The sequence below is a fragment of the Xyrauchen texanus genome, chromosome 24 (assembly GCF_025860055.1).
Source record: "Xyrauchen texanus isolate HMW12.3.18 chromosome 24, RBS_HiC_50CHRs, whole genome shotgun sequence".
Lineage (NCBI taxonomy): Eukaryota > Metazoa > Chordata > Actinopteri > Cypriniformes > Catostomidae > Xyrauchen > Xyrauchen texanus.
In genome coordinates, this window is record NC_068299.1 from 11,341,467 (window position 1) to 11,367,175 (window position 25,709).

The 25,709-nt window shown below is 38.7% G+C and overlaps 1 protein-coding gene across 1 annotated transcript in view; it reads right to left on the minus strand.

The window, feature by feature from the left end:
• LOC127617695 (protein jagged-1b-like) overlaps positions 1-12,080 on the minus strand; it is a 40,560-nt gene extending 28,480 nt beyond the window's left edge. The window contains exons 1-3 of the mRNA XM_052089747.1: positions 11,737-12,080; positions 11,065-11,367; positions 2,089-2,146 (exon numbers count right to left, since the gene is read on the minus strand). Coding sequence (XP_051945707.1) covers positions 2,089-2,146; positions 11,065-11,367; positions 11,737-11,808 — 433 coding nt within the window. The 5' untranslated portion in view covers positions 11,809-12,080. The remainder of the gene's footprint in view (positions 1-2,088; positions 2,147-11,064; positions 11,368-11,736) is intronic.
• Positions 12,081-25,709: the final 13,629 nt, after the last annotated feature.

Sequence of the window (25,709 nt, forward strand, 5' to 3'; positions counted from 1 at the left end):
AACTGTCTAACAGCTTAATTAAAGCACCACCACTTTCAAAATTAAGAAAAACTAGTCAACAGATAATGAACTATTCATTTACTGGATGACTTGTCGACCATCATGATCCATCCCTTAAAACAATCTTCTTTGTAAACTGATGCAACATGCAAAAATTGGTAGATTGAGCTACTCTTGTCCTAAGAGGAAGGAAGGTAGATTGAAAAGAGTTGATATTATGGCAGCCAGGCAGGTCTATAGTTCATGGGACTCTGAAATGCAGAGGGCTGTTGTGGCATTTCACTTGCCGCCAGAGCCAAGTGTCACGTCTTTACTACCTGCAGCCTGATCCACTTCACTGTGGGGTGAGGAAGTCACATTAAACTGTCAGAAGAGCCTCTACTCTATCAGGAAAAATGCTAAGGTAGATAGCTAGTGAAAAAGAAATAACATTTCCTCTTTTCTATTTTTTACAGTACTTTTTGGAAAGTTATTGAAACAAAAACTGCCAATTTATGAAACTAACAAAATAATGTTTTAAAAGATCAAGTTTTACAAGAGCTTGGACTAAATCTGCATGTGATTACCAAAATGTTATTTTACAATATTTATGAAAACTAATATTGTTACAATATCCTCCTTAAACAAAGCAAAATCACAGATGTAGGCGAGCCTGATTTGGCTGAAGATTTGGGGATTTCCACACAGATTCTAAGCTCTTTCTAAAGCTTAACAGTTTACATATTGAGACATTTTAGAAAAGACAACTAATCTAAAGTCTAAAATGACTAGCTCTAGCATTAGAAACCAAGAGCATTAGTAGTTTATGACCACATATCCAACAGGTATTAAGATGCGTCTCGGGAGATCCTATGACATATGGTCAGGTGAGGGGGGGGACTCTGTTTCATGATGGCCTATATCAATCACTATGTCTATGTGTTACTGCATGAGAGTAAACTGCTTAAAAAGTTATAAAAGACAAAGCGTGCACAAAATGGCACGCTATTTCTCCCAGATGCATCTGAAATTTAATCAGAGCACAAAAGCAACATTTCGAGCAGAATTATTCATTATTTTTGTGGATTACCTGTATTAACATGAGATGGAAATTCTTCTCATAAGTCCATGCATGTTGATTTTAGACACACTGAAGAAGATCTGTGAAGTTCTCGTGTTTGTATCCGCTTTTTCTAATTTTACGATCTGCCTTTTTTCTTATTCTTTTAAACCGCTTGTAAATTAAAAAGTTTAAACTCTTGTTTTAGCGCAGTGGTTGATTGACAGGTGAGGCATGGTGCTTCACTGCTGCTGGGATGCATTCAGGATGGATTAGTGTTTCCACCTCTAATGCGATGCGGTCATATGCGTTTTTGACCACATTTGTATGTGGTTTTTGTGATCTGATCACAAAACGTTTTAGACCCTGTTTAGACCTCTATTTAACGCTGACCACATGTGATTGGATCATAAAAAAATAATACCAGGTGTAAACCGGGTCTATAACCCGAAACACTTACACTTGATATACAGCAAACAAAAACCCATAGAGCCTGTAAGCAACACCCACTTTAAGCTTAGGATCCGATTCCTAGCTATAAAGTGGCTAAACCCAATTTAATCGAAACACAGCTGAACCCACTCAAGTTATTCAAATGAACTGCACCAGAATCAGTGTAGTGTCTAAATGGGATTGTTTCTGGAGTGTTAAGCCCTGTTGAGGTGTAAGACGAGAGAGGTTATAGCAAACATAACCTTGTCCATGAGCTATGCACCGTGACAGAAAGGCCGTGAGACTTTGACTGCTAACACCTGCCATTAGTCATCAGGTATTCGGAAACATTTTCATAAGCGTGAGGCCCCCCTCAACACAGTGTTTCTGTAATCCCCTCACACACACACACATCCTCTTTTTTCCCTTCCCTGTTGTCACACACACCTGTCAGCACACTTGATTTAAAGTCGAACAAACTTTATGAGCAAAAAGGGTATAAAAAAACTACAAACTTCAATTTCTTCAGTTTACCAAATGTAAAAACCAAATCAAAACAAGAATAAAAATGCAAAAAGCACAACAGGAACAGATACTCTAAGAATCTTGATACTCACTTTCACTGGCGGTCTCATTATTGAAGTCCAAGGCTTCCACTATCAATGTGTAGGACCTCTGGAAGAGAAAAACACATGCAGTCAGCAATGAAACCAAAACAGTGTAACATCAAAGCTCGTTTAACATCAACAGGGCTTTAGTCAGAGACCTTGTCTCACAACCAATTAACACCAATGACAAAATCTGACCGTGGGGACATGCTGAGAAACGTGCTGTAAAAGATCAGAAGAATAACAGAACCTTGACCTTCTGGTAGTGCTGCCCTGACATTTTGGCCAGACATTACCAACTTTTCAATCAAATCACTGAGCAACAATCATCCTTGCTGTCCTAACCTGATTTAAATAAAAAATTACAAATGCACAACTGTAACAGTCTGCACGGCTCAATTCTTTATAACATATATTAATGAATTGTTTAGTTTATTTTAACTATGTTGCATGTCTACATTCATCTATGAATTAAAAACATCACATTTGGTGCAATTAGGGCTTTTTAAATGATCAAACAGATTGAGCTTTTTATTGTTCTTGAACACTTTACTGAGAGTCGAGTTTTGTTATTCCTAAGACAATAATGAAACTTCCAGAAATGACAGACCTCAAACTTGTTTTACATTGTGCGTGTTTATTATGTGTGAGGATCTCCAAGTGCTGAAACACTGGGTCATGCCATTCTCCTGACAGTTATATTAGAGTTGGGAATCTTTAGGCACCTCGTGATTCAACAATTGCAATTCAGGGAGTCACAATCCAATTTCTAAACGATTCTCAATGCATCTCATCAGCATATCTTTTTTGAGACTAGGTGGCTCGTTAAAAATTCTGTGTAAAGATTCTACATAAAAGCTGAACAGAAATTAGAAATAGAAAAAGAGGGTATATTGACAGAGTATCAGAGGTGGAGTAAATGAAATGCTGCATTAGACCGGCATTTGTCTTCATTCATGGGGCATCTTGTTTTTTTACGACCGTACATGAGAATGATCAACTTTCGAGTATGTAATAGCATGCATTTTGTTCCTTGAATATGATGCCTTTGTTAATTCATTTATCCTGCCTTAAACAGAATTGCAGTTTTTTACTATTTAATTTAAAATAGCGATTATTATTTTTTCTGCATCAATCCAGAATCACTTGAGAATGAATTGCAATTCTTTGGTTAATCAATTTATTCCCCAACCCCAAAGTTAGGCAGTTCAGAGGCCATTAAAAGGACTCTGAATCAATATTTTGCTTGTTTGAAGAGATAAGTTACTTCATTTGTGTTTTTTTGGGTATATGTGGGACATGTTACCATGGTATCACAATGTAATACCAAGGACATTGATAATATACCATTGTACTGAATGATTTTCATATTCATGCACCCACAATATTTACATGATACTTCAAGGTACAGTACTTTAAATAATACAAATGTCACTAGTCCTACTATGACACCACTTCCACAAAAACGACATAACTTTTTGCTGGCTTCAACATAATGTTTCACCATACAGGGCAGGCCATACAATTATATATTGTATTCCCTGAATGGTGAGATATGTTTCCTTTGACCATTCTACATAACTGTCCAACACATTTTACAGAAAGGGGTAGAAGAAAGCAGGTTAAAATACTTTTTTGGTTTTTTAAAAACCCACAAAAATCCCCTTTCACTTCTCACTTTCAGGTCTTTTGTGCGCTGTGTTTTGTTCCTCTTTTTCCCTTCGGAGAGGAATGTGGAGTTGAGGTCCTGAGGGAGTTGCGGGGGGTGGGCTGCTTTTAGCATGACTCCAGTGCAGGCCAAGATCTCTGGAGGGCTTGGCTACATTTCAGCACTTCTGAAACGCTTTGTCTGACTTAAGGTCATCATGGCTCTCACCGGTATCAGGTAACGAGAGCCACAGCGAGAGAAAGAGAGAGAGCAAGAGAAAAAAGAGAGATTTCTCTGCCTGAAAGTATAAAATGAGAGTCCATATCTAGGTGTTAGAGTATTAGTATAGAGAGAGATAGAGAAATATAAAAATAAAAAAAACTGATGAACATTAAAAAAAAAAGCAGAAACGAGTACTGTATGAGAAAAAACGAGTGTGTGTGAATGCCATCATGCCCTGTGCCAGAACTGAAGCGTCTCTTTACTGCACCTACTTGTCAGATTCACACACTCGTACTCTTGACAGGGTACCATGGAATTCCAACATCGCCAGCTTTCTTACTGGCTGTTTGCAGCAATGATGGACCCAGAGTTCCTTAAGCCAGACGATTCAAACAAACCAATGCTGTGCACCTCACACTGTACAAAGAGCTAAAATTAGTCATGGGTCAATCTGGGCTCAATGATCTAAAGAATTTCAATATACCCGCCTCGGCAAAACAAAGCAGCATCTCAAGCAGAAAAGGTCACTCGAGTGGCAGAAAGTGACAACACATTTACAGTTTACGTTGTTATGCGCAATATCAGTTATTTGATGAGAGTTATGTCACCTCCGTTGATATACACCTTGTCCTTCCTCTCCTTGTCTACATTGTAAACACACACACACACACACACACACACACTGCTGAATTCCAGCCCACATTGAAGTGACAAATCTGTCTAGTTCATGTTTAGCAAGCACACAGCTCAATTCATTTCAAAGGTCCTGCATTTCCACTGTTGAAACTGTGGGCATGAGCACCCCTCAGACCAGGAAACAGCATTGACTTAGCAACCTATGCAATTAGTACCTGGTTCATTAGGTTCTAGTATACCTGCTGTACCTGTCATTATACAGTATACTATTAAAATGTCTGCTCGTTTTAGCGAATGAAAAACAATAAAGGATGATGACAAAGATTAGTGAAGCCAACTAGTGTATCTAGACTTTAAATATATAACATAGTTATAATTTATTTTGGATTTTGTTTAGTCACAACATAATTCCTATAGTTTCATTTATGTTATTCCATGTAATTATGTTATTATGTTTTTGTCACCATTCAGAGTAAATTCTAGAGACTGTTGTGCGTGAAAATCCCAGGGGATCAGCAGAAACAGAAATACTCAAACTAGCCCGTCTGGCACAACAATCATGCCACGCTCCAAATCACTGAGATCACATTTTTCCCCATTCTGATTGCTGATGTGAACATGATTTTATGCACTGCTGCCACACAATTGGCTGATTAGATAATCGTATGGATGATTGCTGGTGTCAGATGGGCTGGTTTGAGTATTTCTGTAACTGCTGATCTACTGGGATTTTCACACGCAACAGTCTCTAGAATTTACTCAGAATGGAGCCAAAAAAATAAAACATCCAGTGAGCGGCAGTTCTTGTTGATGAAAGAGGTAAACAGAGAATTGCCAGACTGGTTTGAACTAACAAAGTCTAGACACATTTAGCACAGTGGACTTCTAGAAAGTAAGGTCTCATTAAAATAGTTGGTCTACTAACAATGTTCAATGTACATTTATTTAGGAGATTAATGTCATTTGTTATGAGAGTTATAAAAATTCCCACATAGCACTTCATTTCCAGAACACCTCAAAATCTGCAATGGGGTTCAAATTATTCAGTGGATAATGATGGAGATTTTTTTAAATAAAATGTCTAACTCTTTTGTCTTGCTAAGGCTAATTTCATAGCTAACATTTGATGTAATCTAAAAACACAATTAATTGATATCTTCACAGTTTCTGAAAATTTGATAGAATTAGAGGTTGATTCGAAACTATACCAAATATAAATAGTTTTTTCACAAAAGATATTTATCATGAAATTTCCTTGTTTTCTTCAAATACCTGAAGAAAACAAGCATCTCATATTTATAAGCATGCTCTTCACAGACACGTTTTTCATGTTATTTGAGGTCAAATTGTTTAGTGTAGTGGAAGTGACACCATATATATATATATATTAGATTTTCAAAGTTTAATATTGAAAGTCTGGGACTGGGACATTGCTAGAACAGTACAATCGGTACAAAAAGACATTTGAAAAGTATCATTTATGTTTTTATTTGAATATTTCCAGCAGTGGAGCTTTAATTAGCGTAATGCTTTAGATAGGTGTGTCAAGTTAAAATAGTCATTTGAAAAAACATCTCAAGACCCCTGCATTCTGTTCCATTCCATTGTAATCAATCTATTTTAGAACACAATAATGCATATTAAGCAAATGCCCCCTAAGAATCTTGTCGGATTGGGACAGGTAAAACTGAAACCAGTCTAACTAATCATACAGGGCTTGCATAATTAGCTGACTAGTCATTCAGGCAACCCATTGTCTATTTCATTTTGTAAATATATGGTTGTGCACATCCCTAGTCTCTTCAACACATAAGAGCACAGTTTTTTTCAGAAGTGGGGTAGATTTTAGAGCAGGGGCCTGCAAGCCTGGCCAGTGTATCTCACTCCATAACTCAGAATCTGGTTATCAGTTCTAAATGCCTGCTGCCACCAGGTTCATTTTTCCCATGCTTTTCACTGACCTCTTTGCCTTCATTGAACTCGAACTACACCCCCACCCCCGCCCCCGCCCTACGTCCTGGCCAGCAGCAGTATCCGAAACTTGCTTTGCTTGTGCCTTATCACACTGGGCCTACACAGGTCCTGTCCAGCACACAGACACCATCTGATAAAGGCCTCTGGACTTCACTGCGCCAATGAGATGCCAGACAGCTTTCTCCTTCTTTTGCTCCAAAATTCCTTGAGACAAAATAAAGGGATAGTTCAAAAAAATGATAATTCTTTCATTATTTACTCTCCCTCATGTTGTGCAAAACATGTCTGACATTCTTTTTTATGCGGAACACCAAAGCAGATGTAAATGTTAGCCTCAGTCACCATTCACTTTCATTTAATTGAAAAAAATATGTAATGTAATTGAATAGTGACTGAGATTAGTCGGCATCCTGCCAATCATCTTCTTAGGTGTTCCACATTAGAAAAATGTCTTACAGGTTTGGAACAACATGAGGAAGAGTAATTTTGTGAAACATCCCTTTAAGCACTCAGTTTGTGTTTAGCAAAACAGCTTCTCGTATTCTGCATTTTTGCCTTTATCACAATTACTTGGTGTGGGAAATTGTTGAGTGACGACTTCATTAGTGAAAATGCAATTGCTAATAAGGAAAAGCTGACATGGAGTGTGACAAACGGTCCAAACAATGGCTCCGGATAGAGCACAGCAGATTCCATTCAATCAAAGTCAACGGGTTTACATTAGCGGCTCGGAAAATTAGATTATGACCAAGGAGGTAGACACCCTTTTTGCCATACTAAAGCAGGAGTAATCACAGTCGAAAAATGAGGGGGAAGGCATTTTTTGCAAAAAGATTGCTATCAGGAGTGGTGGCCAGATATAAGACGGGCTCCTTTGACAATATTTCACTGCTCTCTCTGCCGTGGAAATTGAGACAGGCTTCCCTGATAACAGGTCTTTCACTCACCTGTGCACACACGAGCACTACTGGCAGCCATCTAATCTCCTGTCACTCACAACAATGATCACAAGCAGGGACTACGGAGTAGAGAATCGGATCAAACAACACATCTGCTGTCAGATGTGTTGCGTACCACCTGATCGCTGTTCGGAAGTTGAGCATTCAAGACTAGATATCTTAATACCACCAGAACACAAGTGGTTTCAGGTAGCATTATGTCTGAGCCATAAAAGTTATGTATGGGTTGATTGAGAAAAGTTGTTCTGTGCTGAACAGAACATTAGAAGTACATTGACCACAATACCACACAATTTACAATGACCTAATAATATCTCATTCAAGACCTGAATAAGGGTGAGAAAATAGAAAGCATTTCCCCCTACGATGGACTGAGTAATTTGCATTTAAGTACCAGATTAAAGGTGACAATATAAAGCAAACATGTCACTGCCAGCAGCTCTTTGTCTCAAGACAGGATATGCATACAGATGGTTCACCTGCTTTTTCACTGTCCCTCACCACAGTTCTGTCCCTCTTTGCTGTCTTTCCATTGGCACAAGAGAATGGAGAAAGCATGCCCAGCAAAGCAAACATAGTAGTTATATAGAGAAATATTCCTGGTTCAAAACAAGTAAACCTCAAACGATAGCATTTGTGGCATGATGTTGATTACCATAAAATTGTGTCGACTTGTCCCACCTTTTATTTAAAATAAGTACGTATCGCTTTAAGTTGCAAACAATATGCCTGTTAACATGATTTTAGAATGATAAAATCGCTTACTAAAATTTAACAGAAGAATAAATTTAATGTTTTTATAAAATGATAAGCTTCACATTTCTGCCTTTAAACCCTCCAAAAATTGGCTCCATTCACCTCCATCGGGGGAGTACCTTCACTGCAACCTTGATATTTGCATTTTTTAAAAGAAAAGGAGAGACAAGTCAAAACTTGTATTGAATTTTGTTTTGACCCAGAATACTCCTTTAATACAGGATAGATTGCACACAAATGAAAATGCTGTCAAGATTTACACACCCTTGTGTTGTTTCTTCTGCATTCATACAATGAAAGGTGAATAGTATCTGAAGCTAGCATTCCTCCTAACATTTCCTTATGTCTTCCAATGAAGAATAAGGGTGTGGAAAAACATGAGGGAGACTGAATGATATAAAATTGTTAATTGTTTCAGCATTTGAATGACTTTGCATGGGACATATATTTGAAACACACATAAATACTAGTTTGGCTTTGGGAATGGAATGGGTTCACAGACTATTTAACAGATTGGAAGACGGAACAGGAAAAATGAAATTATCCAATTTGCTGGGAACCAGCTCTTTGGCTTTGGCACTTGCTGAGCAGACCGGCCCCAGATGCATTCAGGGCCATAGGGCCAGAGAGCAGCACTGTAATGTGCTGAAACAGCCAGTATGAGAAGTAAGGTCAGGGCTGGGGCTGGGTTTGTCTAGGAGCCGATCTCATCACTGCTGCGTTGAACGTGGCTTCCTGTTGCTTGCCCTGAACCGGCATTATTCCTGGACTGGCTCCATTATGCACATTAATCCTCCCTGTAGCCAGCTTGGCCCAGCCATTGTCCCCCCCAGCCCCATGTTCGCTGGAGCTGACTCAGTCTGGGTGGGCCATTCCCCAAACCCTCTGTCTTTTACTCTCTTTACCCCTCTCTAAAACTAAAAAGCCACTCATTGTAGTAAAAGATGCTAAATAAATGGGTGGTATTCTACTAACTGAAATCAAAGTGTGGTGATGAGATGCTGTTGTGTCTGGGAACATGCTGAGAGCTTCATTAACTTTAGTAATTACTGAGGGTTGCATAGTGAAAAGGTGCAATACCTACTCTCCAGTCAGCCGTGACTGACACAAAGCCTAAACTTAAACCCCCATAGAGGCCAACCGAAAAAAGAAAAAATCATTATTGAATAAAATACTGGCAGCCCATTAACTCTCCGAAGTGTGCTACCGTAATGTTATCTTTAATCCTAATTTTTAAGATTAAAAAACAGCCATTTGCAGTGTCTTTAATGCAACTATTTTGCCATCCAATTTCAAAGTTTATTCATGCTCTGAAGTACTGCAAACATTAAAAGATTGAGAAGACACCATTCAAGGTTTCTTAGCTGCCACACCGACAGAACCCGCTGTAGATCCTCCACACTCCCTTTAAACATGCCTTAAATATCCCATTTATGTATTCAAGGAACTTTAAATATATTTCAAGAACCTCAAAGCCTTTCCTTTAAGATGGAGCTACTGCAGGTTCAGAACTGAAAGGGTGTCTGGAGGATCTCCAGAGGGTTCAACTAATGTGGCAGCTGAGGAACTTCAAATAGTGCATCGATTGTCTTTTAATTTTTACAACGAGGAAATCCTCATCACAGAAATAGCCCAAGTTTGACCAACACATGCCCACTGACCGTCTATAGTTCACATTTGGACAAGTGGACAGCTCAGCAAGGGCCAACAGTTCAAACAGGGACACATTTCATTGTCTGACTAACAGATTGTCCTTTGAGTTTGTCTCATTTCGTCCCTGCTGCTGAGAAGTTTATCCATTATGACTTCATCATGGGAGCAGGTGCATAAACATGCACCAACAGAAACAAAAGACAGTTCAGAGTCCAAGTACCAAAAGGTTTTGAATATCTCAAGCTATACTGAGTGAGTAATTCCAGCACACTATATTTAGTTGCCAAATACCACTAAAATTGTTCAGAATAATGAGTTGCTACCAAAATAAACAGTTAAACACCACACTATTTATAAAGTTAATATAAATGTATATCTCATGTTGTAGCCTATATATTGCAGGGATTCCAATTCCATCATACCACACAAATGTACTGCAGCTCAACGTTATAAAAGCCACTTAAACAGATGACTCCCATATGAAACAATCACGGTACACTAATACATTATTTAGAGCTGCCAGACAAACTTTGGCAATCTCTCCACTTTGGAACACTTATGCTCATGCGCTTCACACCAAACAAATCTTCTGCTGTTTGTATTCTAATACAGTAACACAAATGAAGACACGGGGTAGGTAGAAGACAACATCGACTGTTTATTTGACGTATTTATTTAGCGAGTTAAAATAGCTGACTGACACATACACATAAGTGAGGAGTTTAGCAGCCACTGAAATTAGTAAATTAACTCATTTGCATGAACTTGCCACTAGCAACAGGCAAGTTCATGCAACTCTGAACATTTGAAACAGCACTGACTGAACTCTCACACAAACACACGCAAATTAGGACTGACAAGAAAGCGCATTCTATTTGACCATGACAAGCTTAACTCTACGTGTCTCTTGGGTTATTTTGGATTCATTATATCTTCCAAAACAATCGAATATCCCATGCATAACTGAAATGAAAAGGTAAACTCCAGGAACAAACAGCGCACGTGGAGTGGAGAGTCGCAACTGTGTATCCAGCAGCGTTGCGTCATCAGAGTGTATATAATGAGACCACATTATACACTAACAAAAAAGAAGAGACAAATATATTGCCAAGAGAAAAAAGAAGGACAGCCACTTACCGGCCAAGCAAAACTGAAGGGTAAAACAATCCTTGACTTTTCATTCCGCGTACCCTTGTTCGAAAATGTATTCCCACCAAGAACGGGCGTAGATCCAGTTCCGAAACTGCAAGGCCCAGCCGCGGAAACTCGCGATTGATATTCCTTCAGACAAACTTTAAAGTAAGTATCACATTCGTCCCGCGTGCATTTGCGATCCGCCGGGTTCCTCACGCCGTCGCAACACGCGCGGTTCTGCAGTTCGCCGTTCACGTTCTGCGTCGATAAGATTTCCAACTCGAAGTGTCCCGACGCGTCAGACACCTGTTGAGAAGAACACATCTGTACTGTAAATGCATGTGCATGAAATCCAGAATTATAAATAAAAATGTCTCACTTTCTAAAACACGGCTGCAAACCATCTGATAATCTGTCAATGTCAAATTCAACTAGACTGAACTTTTACGATGCTTTTGAAAGTACGGAAAAAGGTTGTTCTTGTTATCAGCAGTTGTCTGCCAGATAAACAACCAGGGGTCAGATAGAACCACTGTCCAATTTAGTCTAGTTGGTTGCAATCACAGTTGTAAGGTTACTTAGCAAATGTTTAAATAACAGGAAAAATGAAGAAAATCATATTTTAACCATAGTGCAAGAAAATAAACTTTAATAAAGGACTTAAAATCGACTTACCTTCGTCGGCAAGCATAACAAAAAGGCATTAAGGTAGAAGGCAGAAAATACTGGACTCCGTCGCACAATCATGCCTTCTTGTTGGTGTTACTTTAAAACTCAGAAGTTCTAGCCGTCTCGCGGCTCTAGTGTACTCCCCGATTTAACATGCACGAGTGGAGACAACTTTATTATGATTTTTTTTCTCTTCCAGAAGACTATTTTCCAATGTATAGGAAACTTCCTCCTATTATCCCAACGTATCTGAAATTCTTATAATTCTTATTCTGTTTTCGCTCTCTCTCTCTCACACACTCTCTATCTTTCTCAGCGGCGGGTATACATTACACAGAAGCCATGGGAGCGTTTGTCCGCGACTGACTGGCTGCGCATTCAATACACCAAGTTCACTTAATGGGGGTGGCAAAAGTTAAGGGAGGTTTGGCTTGTAGGGAAGCCCCGCCCCCATGTCCCCCAGTCCCACATGCTGGAGCTGCTGAGGATCTTACAGTGAAGTAACTGCATGTTCCAGTTTCAGCACTGCTGCACATTTGAAACTTTTTACAGCACAATAAATACAATTGTTAAGGTCAATAAATAAAGTTGTTAAGGTAAATAGCATTAAGAGTAGCCTGTCTATCTATCTATCTATCTATCTGTCTATCTATCTATCTATCTATCTATCTATCTATCTATCTATCTGTCTGTCTGTCTGTCTGTCTATCTATCTATCTATCTATCTGTCTGTCTGTCTGTCTGTCTGTCTGTCATCTAGATACAACAAGAAATACATTAAACATCTATGTCTTCCGCACAGTAATAAGAAGCCAAAGAAAATTGTTGAATTTGGTGGGATATATGTAGGGACTCAGAAAATTTGATTATTTGCCGCACTCAGTGAAATATATATTTTTGATGTTACAGGTCATGCTACACAGGTCATACCCCAGACCTTAGTGCAAACAGTCACCCAGCATGAGACAGCGGGTAATCAGTAACTAGTGGGTTATTTCGCCATGTCATTTTACAACCAATGTACTATGTGGAACAGACATGCTTGTGGTATCATATCCTCTGATAAGCAACCCCAGTAGGAAAAGTTAGCATTTCTACATGTCCATCATATTGCTCTTTAGTCAGTGTGTTTGGAGTCTATTTATCTTGTTGTTGAAAGACAGCTGAGGATCTAACTTCATTGATCACTCTATTAAATCTAAGTAGTGTGTGGTAGCACACCAATGAGAGAAAACATCTTTAGAGGAAATACAAGCAACATTTTATTTCATAACATGTCAAATCCTTATACGAGTTTAAATCCCGATTAACTGACTATCACTGAATGAACAATACACTGTCATATAAACTATAGACAAGCTTATAGACTTTTACTGATAAGCTTGTTCACCTTTATATTGTAATGACAGCAGAATCACAGCAGAAACCTCATTAATGTGTGTGGCCAGATAAAGGAGAATCATAGCAAGTTGAGGGCAAGATGCCAGGCTGATATTTCCTTTCATTGAGGTTCAAGATTAAAGGTGCGCTGGACCTTTTGTTCAGCCACTATGCCTTTAAAAGACTCTGACCCCCAAGAGAGGGTTCAGGTTACACAGTGCATTCAAATAGCCAGTCTGTGTAATACAGGTTAATTAGAATATTTAGACTTCAAAACTTGAGCAAAGAGTTTTGCCCTTTTTGATATTTTCATTCGCATTTCATCCTGGATGCCAAACTCCCTCTTTTGAAAGTCAGACAGGTCAGAATTTGTGGGATTTAAACTACAACCTTGTTGAGTCTTCTTGACCAGTAATGATGATGCTGCTTGTAAGAGGAAGTAGATATGATATCCTATTATTAAGCTATTAAGGTAATATTAGAACAGTGGATTTTAAGATGATGCATAATTTATAGTGTTTTATATTGGTGGGGATTTAGATTCATCCAAGTGAGTGAAGTCTTTTCAATCCATTCGCCAAAAATATTTCTGTCACCATTTCTGCAGATTACATCTAAACCTCAGTAGGTGGTGACAAATTGGTATATTTTCACTGTGTTACAGGCGAGTCATGGAATGATTCAAATGATCGAATCACTGATTGAACAGAGTTATTCACGCCCGAAACAATGCAAGTGAGCAAAAATAACATGTCTACATAGGAAAATAATTGAAAAAATGTGAGGACGGATGCAAAAACGTTTTCGGTGTGATCGGCCTCTTACAATGACCAGCAATAAGAGATGCTACTGAGCTCAGCCATCACACTGAATATGGTGAGCGAAGGAATATATATTTTATGTATCAAGATGCGTATTGTGTGCATTAAAAAAATTGAAAACCCCAAAGTGATAAACATAATTGAGTATTTATTTTTTATTCTGAGGTTGTACTATGAAGAGTTGTTGAAGCTGTAGATTTCAAGTTCAGAATGTAATACAAAAATTTCAAGTTCATAATACCGGTGTGTGATTGTCATGGATTGTTGTTAACAGTGTGATTCGTCTTTCTAAGCTGTAGTTTATATTACTTTTTGCATTCTACCATAACCATGGGCCACAGTCTGTGTTTGTAAAGCTGCCCCAGGGCTAATGTGATTAGACTAATGACCACACAAGTGAGCCGCAAACCTTCGGGGAGCCCACATTCAACTGGTGACCGTAGATGTGTGCGGGTCATTGGATTGGACTAGGTTTTTCCGGTCTCACTCTGCCTCCTTTCCCCTTTTCCATCCTTCACTGAGATCAAACCAGGCAGTTATGTGCTTCTAAATCATGCCTGAACCCAGGAATAAAGGGTCAGATGGTCACTGGAGAGATGACTATCTATTGTTGTCAGACACTTAATACTGTATACCAGTCCAATGACTTAAGCTTGTTGCTACGTCTCATATTACATTTCACCAATGCAGAAGACTTGAGTTCCTGTCAAGAATGTAGTAGAATAGATTATGTCCTTAAGCGAATATTCCGGGTTCAAGACGAGTTAAGCTCTATTGACAGCATCTGTGACATAATGTTGATTACCACAAAAAATGATTTTCTTAAAAAAAAAAAAAAAAGAGGTTACTGTGAGGCACTTACAATGGAAGTGAATGGGGGCAATTTTTGGTGGATTTAAAGGCAGAAATGTAAAGCTTATAATTTTATAAACATACTTAACTGTACATTACTTCTGTTAAAACGTGTGTATAGTTTGAGCTTTAAAGTTGTTTAAACTTTAGGGATTTAAGGTGTTATGCCATCACGGCAATGAAGTTGTAAAATTGTATATAACTTAGCACTGAAAAGGTTAGCAAGCCATTTTATTACACTAAAATTATGTTAACACACACAGAGATTGTTTTAACATGTATGGATTATTAGAGAACATTCAAGGGATAATTATTAAACTTGTGAGACTGTCAGTGCAAGAGAAAAGGATATTTAGTTCGCTCTAATCACTTGTTCTAGCTATTTTAATAAATTGATGCATTTTTCTTGGGGCCATATACACTGCTGTTCAAAAGTTTGGGGTCACATGACTGAAATGTTTCACGTGATCTTAAAAACCTTTTGATCTGAAGGCGTATGCTTAAATGTTTGAAATTATATTTGTTGCCAAAATTATAATTGTGCCAACATATTAATTTAATTACAAAACCTTTAAATTGTATTTAAAAAAAAAAAAGATTTTGAAATGGATGACTTGGACCGAATAATAAAGAAAAGCAGCCACTAAGTGCCCAACATAGATCAGAACTCCTTCAATACTGTTTAAATGTATCCCAGGGTGATTACTCAAGAAGTTGGTTGAGAAAATGCCAATGAGTAAGTTTCTGCAAATACTAAGCAAAGGGTGACTACTTTATTTATTTTGGATTGTTTTAGTCACAACATAATTCCCATAATTCAATTTCTGTTATTCCATAGTGTAAAGCAGTTCAATGGAAAGGAGGAGGCGAGAACCGGCTTGGCAATATAAACAATATTTTAATGACTAACTTAAACAAAATACAAACACACATGACGGACATGTCCGTAAACAATCTCTCTCTCGTTGCACCACCGTCAGCAATCGGCCTTTATCCCTCTCGGAGGCTTAATTAGCCTTATAAGGGTATAAGGGTATGTATAATCACGACCCTCCGCCCTGTCACACATATTGATGACTTCATTATTATTCTAAAATGTGAAGAAAAAAATAATAATGAAGAATGAGTAAGAGACCCCAAACCTTTGAATGGCAGTGTACCTTACAAGAGCATTATTTTTTTTTTGAACCAGTTGACATTTTGTTCTACTTTATCAAGCAATTTGCCAATCTGGTCATTTTACATTATTGGACCTTTACTGTATTTCCTCAATAATAATTGATGCATTAATGAAATATTAAAGATTCTTTAATGACAAACAGCCAGGTTGGTGGTCATAGTGTGTAATTCAATAAATACCGTGTTAATGACCAGAGTTCTGACAAAGTAATTGAAATTCACTGAGGATTTATGAAAGATATATTCTTCACATCTTCAAAGTACACACAGCTGGACGATGGTGAAATAGAACATTGCTGGCAGATGAATAGGGATAGAGCCTTTTAAAAGAAGGGGTTTCATAGAACTCAAATGCCTCTCGGAAATAATGACGTACTAATGTTGTTCCAAAAATAATACTGTTGTGCACAGTCAAAATGTGCCCTGACTGGACAGAGGGGGAGAGAAAGTGAGGGTGGGAATATGAGAGAAAGACAAAAAGGTCCTGGAAATGGTTGCTGAAATATTTTGTCATTTCAAGAGCGCTACTGTATGACGTTTTTGTAAAACCACTATCTTGAGGGATGGTTATAGAATGTATTTGGTTAATATTTGTTTATAAACAGTGGACTCAAAAAGCATTTGGACAAAAAGTATATAAGCCATACTTAAAAATATCTGTCATTGCATTAGATAACAAAACTTCAAAAATGTGGCTTAAGTGTCCAAATTCTTTTTGGGGCCATTGCAAATTCATTGTGGCAGATAGACTTTATAAAGAATGCACATTTCAATGCAATGCTTGTGTACGTACGTGCAAGTACATCTTCATCTGTGTGCTCTCCTAAGCTGTTCAATGACGCTGTCAGTCTGACGGTACTTAACTTCTGATCCTGGCCAGATGACACACAGTAAAGCCAGTGGTATTTGAGGGAGTAAGAGATAGAGTGCTTGGGAAATTTTTCTGCTTAGTGCTTCTCAATCACACTTTTAGAACATTTACACTTTCTGTTTACAATTCCAGCTTTTACTTACAGCGACATAGATGTTATAGACAGTCGGTTCTGAAATAAATATTATTCTTCCTTGAAATGTGGGACCCCCATTGTTATTTTCAACATTTATCTTAAACCTGCCCTTGTGAAATGAATAATGGACATTTCATTGGTAGAGGTGTGGGGTGGTGGATGGAAAGAAAAGTAATCAAGTTCTTCTTTCACTGGTTTGTAAGTTTGGAGTGTGTCATCCTTTGGGTTTTTAACTTTGTTGTGGTCATCTTTGTCATGGTTTTAATACTGCATTGCATAAAGTATATGAACCATGTCTGCTTAGTATAATCTTACCTAGAAGACTATATATTTGAGTCAAGATGAGAAACTGATATTAGATCAAATCAAATTAAATGAGATTGAAATTGACTGGTGTAAATTTCAAGATTGCAAAATCTTAATCTTAAAGATCATAATCTTATACATTTTATACCAAGATCTGAGCATAACTTGCAATTATATAATGGTATTGACGTAATGGTAAAATCATGCTTTATTTTCACAAGTAGCAGTGCAATTAGTGTAAGACTTTCATTATTGGATTATTATAAATGTATGGTATTGGAACATTGGGCTCTTCATCTAGACTCATTCTCATTATGAGATTGACAGAGGGGTCAGGGTCATGGCATCTGACCTCTGTTATTCTATCAGCCTGAGCGGAAACAGGCCACTAACCAATCTGATATTTTCTCTTTTATTTTCCCTCTCATAGTTTTCCTCCTAAAGAAATGAATAGTAGTTTTCAATCAAAGGAAGAAAATCACGTTTTATTCTTGGAGAGGGTGTCTTTATGGGGGGCTGCCAGTTTAGGATCACATGACCAGCCGAATACTACTCGCTTCATCTCTGTAACCTGTAAACCTCTGTTGTTGGACACTTGAATGAGTAACATGGATTAAATTCATCATGGTTAGCTATGAAGAGTGAAGTTCTTCAATGGCATTGGTTACTGAAAACTAATGTGTTTCAATGATGGTGCATCCACACACCTAAGTGTCAGTGTAACACCCTGTCCATACCAGGTGGGTCCGTTGACGAAACACGACATAGAAATTTGGCACAAACCTCCACAGACACATCAGTTGGCTTCAGAAGCGGCTGATATTCCTACGCTCTTCTGGAGCTCCTCTGGGTGTTGTCCGCATCTGTTCATTTGGAGTGCTCATATGCAATAACACTGAAAAATGAGACACAAATCATGGCATATCCGCTTAAAATGTCCTTATTTTGACCGTGAAATGCAATTAGAATTTGAAGTGCAAAATCTTCGTGGTTCTCTCAAAACCGAAGTTAGAGCAAATAACCACGACCAGATGATTATGCAATCGTGACAGGGCTTTATGTAAAAAACGAAATTCTTGGCAAAAAGATTCAAATGTAAGATATTTGACAAGCAAAATTCATTAATTTCAGATGGACAGGTAAAAAAGAAACCTTAGAGTTTATCATAAGTATGCAATTCCTGAATGCCATCATCTAAAAAGAACCCATTTTCAATGTTATATTCTTAGAAGAAAGGAATGTTTTGATTTCTGCAGTGGATTCCACATAAAATATGTTCTATATGAAAACAATGTAAACTAACTGATAACATTTCGAGTCCCAGTGAAGTGCCTCGACAAGAAAACATTTATTTGACCTGTTGACGTACTTCCTACTGGAATTTGGGTGGAAAGCTTGTGCCTTTTTTAAAAGTAGCAAATATGCTTTAGTTTACATTGCAGTGACAAAGCCACACACACACGCACACCTTTCTACAGTGGTACTGCTCATGCCAAAGCCAATTTTCAGCCAGGGAAACCGATAAGTGATCTCAATAGAGAGTCTGACCACTTTTCCACTGAATTAAAAACCAAACAATGAAAAACCTAACTGACCACGTTACTACATAACAACCCCACAAACAAACACAGCATATCTTTGCTTGGCATGAAGCCAGAGCCATTGTGCAAGTCCAATGCAGATGAATGGGAAACAAGCTAGAAAAACATCACAATTGTGATTCTTTTTAAAAAATGTTTTATTATTATCCCCTTTTCTCCCAATTTGGAAAGCCCAATTCTACTTAGTAGGTCCTCTTGGTGGAGCAGTGACTCTACCCTCCCTAGCAACTGGGCCAATTTGGTTGCTTAGGAGACCTGGCTGGAGTCACTCAGCACACGCTGGATTCGGATTCGCGACTCCAAGTGTGGTTGTCAGTACTCGCTTAGCTATCCAGGCCCTCTTAATTGATTCAAATGGAAATTCTGTTTGAAGTGCCCTGCGAAAGTATCATCAGCACGAGTTATAACAGCCATGTGTGCTGATTATATGTAGGGAAGGGTGCATTTTTGTTCTAGAATGCATTTGATTGGACAAAATGAACACATACACATTTTCCTGGGTCCTTTTAGCAGGCAGAAAGAGGTTTAGAATAAATGCTTAAATCATCCTGAAAATGAATTTTGTCAATGTTTAGAGGTACGCTAGCTTTACACTAGCCTACACTACCTTAAAGCTTATAGATATGAACTAAAAGCAGCAAAGCTTTATGAAACATTTTGATTCCACTGGGTCTTTAAAGGTGCTGTAAGAGATTTTAACCATTCTGGAACTTCCATCAGATTAGCTGTTGAATTAGTCACATTCCTCTTTTCAAAACCACACATTTAAAAGTTGTGCTCACAAACAAACACACTATATTGAAACAGATGGAACCTGTGCCCTGTGAACTCATACAACATTTGACAGCAGAAAGTCTCTTGATTGACTAAACAAACGATCTGACCACAGCACACATGAATCTTTTTCCACACATTTGACCTAGTCTGGGGCTGTTACAGAGGTGTGATAAAACATGGTACCTATTTCAGTGATATCTGACATGAAATACAGCGTCAACTGTCCAACATGTCTGTGATACTGACGAAGGTTGTCGCGGTAACAGGTCGATCGATTACGACCATGGAAACAAAATTCTAGTTAGTTAGTTACTAGAGTGGCAGATGTGGAAAAACAAATAGATTATCTGGAGTCATCAGAGAGGGAATTCTCTGTTAATCCACGACCAACATTGATTTGGAAAATATTCTTGAAAAGCTTGAAGATTTTGAGAATCGGAGACACAGGAATAACATCAGAATTGTTGGAATTCCTGAGCATGAGGAGGGCAGAGATATGGTGAAATTCCTAGACAAGCTCTTTCCAAGTCTGCTCGGCATAATAGGCCACAAGCTAGAAATCGAGCGAGCTCACAGAGTTCCAGCTGAGAGATCTGCTGGGGAGATCAATCCTGGCCAAATTTCTGATATCATCTGATAAAGATCTTGTGTTGCGATGGGCGAGGAGCAAAGGAAATCTTTCTTGGAAGAATCACAATATTTTCTTGTTCCCAGACTTTGCGAATTCGACAAGAGAGAAATGCGATCGGTTCAAGTAATGTAAACAACTCTTACATCAACGGAAGTGCGCTTTTGCACTGATGTTTCTGACCAAACTGAGAATAGACACCAAATACACCAGTATTTTTGTGCCCAAAGCAAGCATTGTTGTTCATAAAAACAATGCATGAGTAACCATTGGGCGTTTCCCCATGTTAGTGGCTCGACTCACTGTTCATTGACTTGATTGTTGGAGGAATGTGATTGTTGCACTGATGCTGAAATGTGGTCTTTATAATTTTGTTTTTGACACACAATTAATTTTTTCTAATATGTTAGTATGAGTGGATTATCTCTCTCCACATGGAATGTAAATGGGTTGGGGCACCCCATAAAAAGAAGGAAGGTTATTTCCTTTCTTAAACATAAGAAATATGATATAGTGTTTCTTCAAGAAACTCATCTTTCCCTGCAGGAAGCTGGAAAATTTGGGGATGATATGGGGTGGACATGTTTTCTTTAGTGCTGGCTCAATTAAGAGAAGGGGAGTCATTACACTGATAAGTAAGCATCTACAATTCAAATGTCTCAAACAGATTAAAGATAAATTTGGAAGAGTCATTATTGTTTTAGCTGAAATTCAGGGGCAAAGGTTGATTTTGGCTAATATTTACTTACCTAACACTTGTTTATAGATCTTAAAGGGATGTTGCAAGCTCATGGCACCCCTTTATAAAATAATATTGGCAGGTGACTTTAATCTTTTGATGAACACAGTCCTTGATCATAGTGAAGCAAAAGTGTGTAAGCCCCCTCGAGCAACATTGACGCTTCACAGGATGTGTAAAAATCTTGGTCTTACTTGGATATTTGGAGACTTTTGAACCCATCTGGTAGGGACTATACTTTTTTCCATCAGTCCATAAAATGTATTCTAGAATAGATTTTTTTAATATCCAAATCCCTAATTTCATCTGATTGCTCAATTGGAAATATTTTAGTCTCAGATCTCGCCCTGGTGAGTTTAGAGATGTTGCCACATATGAAGAAAAAGAAATAATATTTCAAAATCCTGAATTCCAAAAAATGTTAATGACTGAAATCAATGTTTATATGGAGATCAAGTGGTCCTCAGTATCCTCAGTGGGCGTGGCATGTAGGCTGTTCTTAGGGTTCGGATCATACAGTATGCCTCATTCGTTAAAAAATCCAAAGCATGAGAACTCGTTGAGTTGGAAGGAAATATTAAAAGTGCAGAGGAAGAGCTGAAGCGTCATATGTTGTCTGATGGCCTCAGAGAATTGACCCAATTGAAATATAGATATAATACTATTTTGTCACGGAAAGTGGAGTTTTGGCTATTTGGGGCAAGACAGTCATACTTTAAGTTGGGAGACAAAGCAGGGAATCTTATGGCTAGATATATATAAAGCAGAGATAGTCTCTTACCCCAACCATGACACAGGCCTGGATAAGTCGGATTCTTAAAAAGGACAAAGATCCAAGTGAGCGTAAAAATTACCGTCCAATCTCCCTGATCCAACTAGATGTAAAAATGTTGTCAAAAATGATGGCTAACCGATTAAGTAAGCTTATGACATCTCTTATACATATAGATCAGGTGGGGTTTATTCGGGGCCACAGCTCTTCTGATAATATTAGGCATCTCATCAATATCATGTGGTCAGTAGTGAATAATCGGTGTCCGGTCGCGTCTCACTTGACGCCGAAAAGGCATTTGATATGGTAGAATGGGATTATTTTTTACGTTTTTGGAAATGTATGGGTTCGGGAGTACATTTATTGGTTGGATTAAGTTACTTTATAGACACCCTGTAGCAGCGGTACAAACAAATTGATTTATTTCTGAATAGGGGTACTCGGCAGGGATGCCTTCTTTCCCCATTATAGTTCTGTCTTTCCCTGGAACCATTAGCAGCCGCGATAAGAAGGGAGGGTGATTTTCCAGGGGTGATGGCGTGAGGTGTGATGCATAAACTTCTGCTTTACGCAGATGATATTTTATTATTTGTCTCTGAACCTACTAGATCTATGCCTTGCCTCCACAGAATTATTAATTCCTTGTCTAAATTCTTGGGATACAGAGTTAATTGGTCTAAATCCAAAGCTTTGGCTCTGACAGTGTACTGCCCGATAACGGCTTTTCAGCCAGGCGTCTTTTAATGTCCCAGACAGGGCATTAAGTATTTGGGTATTTTATTCCCATCAAATTTATGTGATTTAGTCAGAGTTAATTTTGACCCTTTAATAAAATGGTTTTCAAGCAATGTGGGCAGGTGGGCCTCATTCCATTTATCTATGATTGGGAAGGTTAACAGTCTCTCCCCATTGAAGTTCCCCTCTTTTATTTTAAACAATTTGATAGTATAGCTAAATCCTTTAACTGGAATGGTAAACATCCTTGAATGCATTCTAACAAATTACACAGGCCAATTGACAATGGTGGTTGGGTCTCCCCAAGATTTTGATTTACTATTATGCTTTTGGTCTAAGACATTCGGAGCACTGGTCACTTCCACCTGAAAGAGCTCCTCCCTGGCCCTTTATTGAACAGGAGTTCCTTGCCCCTATCTTGCCATTGCAATGTCTTTCTACCAAACCTGCCTGGAGAAGTAAAGACACATCCCGTTATCTCACACATGCAGTTAGTGTGGACAAAAGTTTCCCTTGTGCTCAATTCGGACATTTACCTGAACGTTGCCGCAAGTATTTGGTTAAACCCTAAATTGTGTATTAACAAGTCCCCCTTTTGCAGGACAGAATGGATTGAGAAGAGAGTTGCTATGCTGGGTGACCTGTATGAAAATGGCGCATTGAGATCCTTTGAAAATATTATACAGCAGTTTGGGATTCCCAGATCTCAATTCTTCAGGTACTTATAGCTGCGCCATCTACTCTGTACCACCTTTGGGTGTAGTACAGAGTAGGTCATGAAGATTCAGCGTACTATTCCTGGCTAGTACAGAGTCTAGGGGACGGAGTTTTAACATCTTTTAAGACGTTATGGGATGTTTTCATGTGTTGTCTGTGTTAACTTTTAATTTTGGAATCAATAAAAAATTGTTAATGACAAAAAAAAAACATTTGTATGTTTTTACAATACTGTATATTTTAAAATTTATTAAATCTGTGGGTTATGACAGGTGATTTAAAAAAACAAACAAACAAAAAACACTTACAGCACCTTTAACTTTGGGAATGAATCATTAACATGTTTCCACTATGCTGGGTAACTATTGTGAGTCCACATGTACAGCCAAAGAGTCTACTGTATGATCGTGCAATGAGCCATGTGCCATGTGCCATGTTAAATTTACAGAAAATGCCAAGAGCGTAGCGATAGACAAACTAAATCTGCTTACGAGGAGTTATGCTGTATTGCCATCTACATTGTGTCTGTTTGCCTGACAAAAACATGTGCATGACTTGAACATGATCCCCTGTTATGCCATAAAGGAACAGTGTCTACGTCGCTAAAGCATCCTTTTCCATCGGTACATCTTTTTGTCCCCATTTGGTATGTTTATAGGTCTGTGTGTCAAGAGAGAGTGCTCGTAGATCTATGTGTGTGATTTGAGAATGTGCTTCCTAATTTGTGTGTCAGCCGAGAACATGCTCATTAATCCAGTGTTTTGATCCTATCATAGGAGCAGAGGTAAGGAGGGGGCAGAGATGAATTGTATTGCATATTCACTCTGAGAGTCTGAGCTGATCATCCCTCGCTAATGCCAACAACACTAATACGAAATAGTGTCGTCACTTTCCCTCTCAGTGATTAGCATAACAATGATGAGCCAGTCACATATAGATTACAATTTACAGTCAAATAACACAGCTACTGTATGTACAGTACAATTTAGCAATTTAAGTGTAAAAAAAGTTTGTCTGTGTAATTACACAGTTTGTCTGTGTAATCCCACACCCCTCGACATACTGGTAGGGGTGGGGGAACAGGTTTGCTCATTCATAATAACTGGACTTTTTCACCACATGGTTCACTATGTAACAATACATCTTTTGAATTCCATGCCATTACTACAATGCAACCCACAAAATTACATGTTGTTGTCATCTATCGCCCCCCAGGTCAGCTGACAAGCTTACTTGAGGAATTGGATGTCCTGCTGTCCTCCTTGCCAGAGGATGGCAGGCCACTTGTGGTTCTTGGTGATTTCAACATACACCAGGACAAACCCCAGGCCATTGAACTGAATACTCTTCTGGCCTCATTTGACTTGGAAAGACTACACACCACAGCAACTCACAGGTCGGGCAACCAGCTGGACCTCATTTTTACACGTAACTGTACCACCTCTAATATTCTTGTTACACCTTTACATGTTTCTGATCACTACTTTGTTCAATTCAACATGATTCTCCCATCCATTGTAAAACCGACCCCACCTTTGGTTTCCTTTCGCCGTAACCTCCGTTCCCTCTCACCCTCTCGCCTTTCCACTGATGTCTCTGCCTCTCTTCCCACAATAAATGTATTTTCCATGCTTGATGTGAACACTGCCACAGACACACTTAGCTCTACTTTAACAACCTGTCTAGACAACATCTGTCCTCTCTCCTCTAGACCAGCACGGACTACACCACCCAGCCCCTGGCTGTCTGACGTCCTTCGTGAACATCGGACTGATCTCAGGGCAGCTGAGAGGAGATGGCGGAAATCTAAAGATCCAGCTGATCTAGGTAAATATCAGCTTCTGCTCGCAACTTTTTCAAATAACGTTAAAACTGCAAAAACTTCATATTACCAGACCAAGATCAACAGCACCACAGACACTCGTAGCTTGTTTAGAACATTTAACACACTTCTCTGCCCTCCCCTCCACCACCTGACACATCACTGACAGCAGATATATTCGCCACATTTTTTACTGATAAGGTTACAGCCATCAGCAATACATTCACAGCACCACACCCTGTCAAACACCTGGCTCCTGTATGCAACCCTTCTTTCCCTATGTTCTCTCCTTTAACTGACACTGAGGTCTCTAAACTCCTCCTCTCCAACCACCCCACAACCTGTTCCCTTGACCCCATTCCATCACACCTTCTCCAGGCCATCTCTCCGTCCATCCTACCGGCACTTACACACATAATTAACACATCCCTTCTTGGAGGCACTTTTCCCACTACATTTAAGCAGGCTCGAGTAACCCCACTGCTGAAAAAACCTGCACTTAACCCCACACAGATAGAACACTACAGACCAGTCTCTCTCATCCCATTCATGGCAAAAACACTTGAAAGGGCAGTGTTCAATCAGATCTCCGCCTATCTCTCACAGAACAAGCTGCTGGATGACAATCAGTCGGGCTTCAAAA